Raw genomic sequence first — 5621 nt, 5'->3', positions numbered from 1 at the left:
CTTCACGATAAGACCGTCCGTGACGATAAAAGGTCAAAGCAATGTGACGTTAGACTTGCCAAATTCTTTTTGAAAAGACTTCCAATAATTTTTTTCTTCTTCTGAATTCTCTTTAGTGTTTTTGATGCCAACCCCCCTTTAATGGTTGCATACTATTTTTATAGAGTTTCATATAATTATAATTCAGATTGAAATGGGAAGAAAAGATAAATAAACGGTTGAGAGGGTTTTGCGGGGGAGGGACATGTGGAGATAAACTCCCTGTTCTAACACGTGGCCTTTTAGCACTTGGTAAAAATTAACATTATGAGATTTAAATTATTAGTTTAATTTTATTTTAAATATTTTCGGTTTTGTTTAATTGAACTTACACATCATAAATTTTATAAATCTAAAAATACGAAGACAAATAGTTATTTTAAATTTTACTAATACATTTCATGCATACTATTTTGCATCTCGAAATACCGATTTCTTAGTCATTATTCAAATTTCGTGTTTATATGAATTTCAACTGTAATAAACGACTATGAAATAATGATGAATAATGTATTTTTTTTTTTAAATGTAGAGAGTAATTATGATCACCTCAAACTAGTTGTGAATATTTCGTGAAATCCATTGAGACAGAAAAAAATTACATGATGGCATGATTACTCTAAGAAAATTACTTAAAATAATGACAGCTTATATTTCTTTTTCTTTTCTTTCAAACATATATAGTGAGTGATATTTATGTGATGGGGATTCACTCAAACTGGAAGATAACTGTAGTGAAGTGCCCAAAGCAAAAGATCTTCATGGGACTCTATATGTCTTAAAAACCTTTTTCTCTCTCTATCCACAGAAAACCCAGCAACTTCCACTTTCAGAGATCAAAATTGTGTTGTCTCTAAAAAATGTTGAAGAGAGACTAATTCCATGGAGGCGTTTGCAGTCTTTTAGTTGATCCAGTCTTTCTCAGTTTCTCCAAGCAAAGAAAAGATTTGTATCTTTCTTGGATCTCTTTGGGGTATGTTGTGTGTGTGATGTTGATTATCACTTGGAAAATAAATGGCAGGATTTTTCTATCTAGGAGGGAGAGACAACAACAACAGCAAACAAGATCATCATCAAGTTGACAAGGATCATCATCATCATCAAGACAAGAGTAACTATCTTTATCTTTACAAAGACGAGATCTATAACACCAACAAGGGTTTCGAGATTTGGCCTCCACAATACTTCCAACAACAACAAGAACAACAACAACATGTCACACCTCCTTCAAACTTCTACTCCTTTGGAATGGTCCCAAGCGGAAGCAGCAGCGGCAATAACAACAATAACAGGAGCCGGGGTTTATACTTCAACGTAGTCTCCGATCATGAGCCGGGAGGGTTCACCGTAACGAGACAAGGAGGTATGAACTGTCAAGATTGTGGGAATCAAGCTAAGAAAGATTGTCCTCATATGAGATGTAGAACTTGTTGTAAGAGCCGAGGCTTTCACTGTCAGACTCACGTTAAGAGCACTTGGGTTCCTGCTGCTAAACGCCGTGAGCGTTTGGCTCAACTCGCTTCCTTGCAGCACCATTCAGCCTCCAGCCGCGAAACGCCAAACGCAAACGCTAAACGCCTACGTGAAGTAGATGGTGGTGATAATGATGATGATAAAGACCATAATGGTGGTGGTGGATCGTCTCTTGCTACCCGTGTGGTGAATACTAATTCTAATTCAGGTAAACTTTGATCATGGTGTGTGTTTTTCCAATTGATGATAGCGAATTTAGCTTACAAGATTGGTTGAATCTTCAAGAAAAGTGTCAAAGTTTTAATTATGAATGTTTGTGGAGAAGTACAACATCATTTGCGTGTGAATGAGGATGTCCGCCGGATACTGCTGCTTTATTTTGTCTAAGTTACTGTTCCTTGGTAAACCTGACGACAAAAAAGGGTTTATAAACAAGATCAATTTCATGTAACGTTATTCAATAGATATATAAAGATAGATTTGGGTATAAAATCAAAAACATGTACTAAAAGAGGCTTAAAAAGCTTAGGTTTATTTTTTATTATTCTTATAATTGTGAATGAAATTTAGGGTTGGAGGCGATTCAAAAATTACCACCGGAAGTTAGCTCACCGGCGGTTTTCCGATGCGTTCGAGTGAGCTCGATAGAAGAGGATGAAGATGATCAAGAATATGCTTATCAAACGGCTGTGAACATTGGGGGACATGTCTTTAAAGGCATTCTTTATGACCAAGGACCAGATCAAGATCACCACCACCAATTTAACCTCCTTGCATCCACTGCTACAACCACCAATGCCGAAGAGATTGCTGCAAAAACGGCGGTTACTATTGCCGGAAACAATAACAGTGGATTAATTCTTGATCCTTCGTCGCTTTATCCTACTCAACTCAACTCCTTCATCGCCGGTACGCCATTCTTCACACCTCCGAGGGACTAAGTTATTGAATATTATTTCAGCTTTACAACGTTATAATAATAAGAGGCCTTTCTTTGTTGTTGTTGTTTTTGTATTCATCTTTGCCTTTTTAAAACTTCGTGCAAGTTCATAAAACTCCCTTAGCTAGGTTGTTACTTAGGGGTGATTAACATGCACATCGTACGCGGTACGCCTTTTTAAGAACATCAATGAGAGTTGAGTTAATGTTTGAGTTTTAATTTTTGATATTTTATTTTATTGTTTGTTTACTGCACCTTCTCAGTTTCCTCTTGTGATTATTCGTTACATGAAACTGTCTCTAGTACAACTCTTTTTGGTTCATTGCGTAGTATCGATCTCTTTGTGTTTCAATGTCGTTTAGTTGGAATTTTATGTATTACTAATTATCTCTCTTTTTAATTGGTGTACGATATATAATACTTTTTAAGTAAAGGTCAAATCAGAAACTAATAAATAACAATATTTGTGGGTTTGATATTGAATTAGCTTTCTGGTTGGTGTTGAGCTCGAAGCTGCTTTTTCCCCCGTTTATCCGTTTGCTTGCTGGTTCCAAACGTGAGTTAACTAGGTTTCGTGTTCCATTGACGAAAGATTTGAAAAAACATATTTTAAGAAGGCATTGAACAACTTTTATATTACCCAATGGAATTCCTCCGAATTCTCTATTGAAATATAGTATCTAACATCTGGGAAGATGGAAAAATAAATCAGTTAAAAACTGGGCGACTTTAAATCTCATTCCTGCATTAACTTTAATTTACTTTTTGTACAAGTTTAATCTAGTTTATTCTATTTTATCTGGTTTGAGTCTAATAGTTTCACACATATTTCCTTTATTTTGGCCACTTTATTTTTACTTAGATAATATCGTGTCATTCCAGTAGATTCAACCCCTATCTACAACATAGGACGGTAAGGTTAAATATTTCGAGAATGTCAATTAATAGCGAGTCCATAAGGAACATGTGATTTGTTAATCGGCGTAGCTAGATGAGTGTAAACGGATAGTAATATAGGGTATTTATAACAAACTATGTGCTTCCCTGCAGAACTATGACAAGTTTAGCTATTTGATCAACTACTTGCATGGATGTGGCTATTATTCGTCTGTAGCTTGTCCTCTTATTTGGTAACAATTTTTCCCTTGCAGTTTGTAGTTTTATATACACATCTATAAGTGTTACAAAAAAAAAACAAATCTATAAATGACTGTTATAGATACACAATTACATATAGATGTCGTCTAAACTGGTTTCGTTGTCCTAGTAAAATGATATTTAATTAATATGACAGTATGTATGTGTGAACTGATACTGTATTATTGACAATAATGATTAGCTAGTACTGTGTATAGATTGCTTGATTTAGGACAGGTTAAAAGGACAGAGGAGAAGATGGAAGTTACTAAAAAATTGTAGTGTCTGACTCATGACATGTGATCTCTTCTTTCAGACTCTCTCGTTCAAACATATTTTGTTTTGTTTTTAAAATATATCAATTTCTAAATAACTGTAACTGTTCAATAAATCACGATCATTCCCTCTGATACTATGCTTAATCAGTCTCACTTCTTGTTTCGCAAAAGCTCTACAGGATTATCCCATGGCTTTCCTTTTGCTAATAGCTTTTCTCTAGCCATATTTTCTTAATTAATTTTGGATTTCTTTATAGTATTATGTATTGATGAGGCACATGTGGTTCCGATGGTACGTATACTTTCCTCACAGTTCAAATGTTAGGCATCATCATCATTAGTTACCATTAAAACGTTAGGTTAAGTTTGAAAGGATGGTTATTAGCGAGTAAATTGTTAATTAATTTTGTTGAAAAGGGAAACTTATGGGTCAAGAAGCAAGAAGCCAAGAAGTGTCCAAAGACTCGGCACATCATATCATTGTAAATATTGTAAAGTCTATGGTCAAGGTGGGAGACTAGTATCCAACAAAGATTTGAAATGCATTTTCAACTTCTGTTAAGCACATACCTAACTCGATTCTGATTGATAGGACACCTACTTTCTTTTATCTCAATCCCCTTTTCATAAATCATAGAAACCATCCACTCGTATATATCAAATAGTGACAATGTGAGCAAAATTCGTATATGCAATTTAACATTTTACCAAAAAAAATAAATAAAATTTCGTATATGCATAAAAACAATTTAAGGCCCATTTGCGCATCTACACGTATGAAACAATTTTTTTTGTTCATTTCACTTCTCTCACCTCCTAAAAACCAATCATTAATAAAAAAAAAATCATGTTGGAAATGTTTGAATACGATATCTCACTTGTACTTATTTACCTTATAGTATATATCTTTCATTAGTTCAGCGTAAATCTCTAGCTTCCAAGTTATAGGAACCGTGCGATTATTAGATTATATATATAGTGTATGGCTATTGCCTGATAACAATACAAGTAAATTTCTTTTTACACGCCATGTGATATACAATGTCGTCTTATATTCAAACGATGTATATTTTCAATAATTCAGACTTTAAAGTCAATACTAAAACTTAGATGAATCATATGTTATTACCTGAATATTGTGGGCCCTTAAGCAGAATTTTTTTTTGGCCCATAAATTATATTTTCTGGAAAAATGTCCAAATTTTTTTAACTGGGTTTCGAGCACACAACCCTAGTAACAATGTAGACGGTTTACCAACTGTGCTTTAGGCAGCTCTTGCAAACAATTTAGCCCCTAAAACTATTTATAGAAATTTTGGCCCCAAGCATACTAGCCTATAGTCAGGCACGGCCTTGGTTATTAGTTGAAAACAGTAGATTTCAGTGTAGATGTATAAACCAAATGAAAGACGATTAAAAAAAGTTCGTTAAAAGAAAGAGATTGGTCCCCCACTGTAACTGAGCGAAAGTTGTGGTTAGGGCTTCTCTTGGATTTAGTTAAATTCTGAAGGATAATTACTTATTTGTCGTTTGTCCTATAAACGGCATCTATTTCTAATCTCGGTGTATTTATTAACACAATCGTGGTCCAGACAATGTGTTTGTATCCATTTAAATACACGATACATCAATGCAAGTTAAATGTACAGATAATTATTGTAAACGTAGTCCTAAAAATGAACGAACTATAATTTTAATGTTACTCAAAGATACTTATTATATTACATTAGCTTCAGTACGTCGATTGTATAGCC

General features: G+C 34.2%; 1 protein-coding gene across 1 annotated transcript; it reads left to right on the top strand.

Moving 5' to 3' along the window:
• Positions 1-732: 732 nt before the first annotated feature.
• Positions 733-2567, top strand: LOC106357301 (protein SHI RELATED SEQUENCE 5). The gene is made up of 2 exons (XM_013796985.3): positions 733-1720; positions 2083-2567. Exons 1-2 carry the CDS (start codon positions 1054-1056, stop codon positions 2451-2453), a joined length of 1038 nt encoding a protein of 345 aa, XP_013652439.1. The 5' UTR covers positions 733-1053; the 3' UTR covers positions 2454-2567.
• Positions 2568-5621: the final 3054 nt, after the last annotated feature.

The sequence above is a fragment of the Brassica napus genome, chromosome A7, assembly GCF_020379485.1.
Source record: "Brassica napus cultivar Da-Ae chromosome A7, Da-Ae, whole genome shotgun sequence".
Classification (NCBI taxonomy): Eukaryota; Viridiplantae; Streptophyta; class Magnoliopsida; order Brassicales; family Brassicaceae; genus Brassica; species Brassica napus.
Note: the sequence above shows the minus strand (reverse complement) of the source record. Positions and strands in the feature narration are given on the sequence as shown.

Excerpts from the sequence above, each read along its gene's own strand:
- LOC106357301 (XM_013796985.3), top strand. The coding sequence starts at position 1,054 with ATGGCAGGATTTTTCTATCTAGGAGGGAGAGACAACAACAACAGCAAA. Across the intron at positions 1,721-2,082 it reads GAATACTAATTCTAATTCAG|GGTTGGAGGCGATTCAAAAA; the intron begins GTAAACTTTGAT and ends AATGAAATTTAG.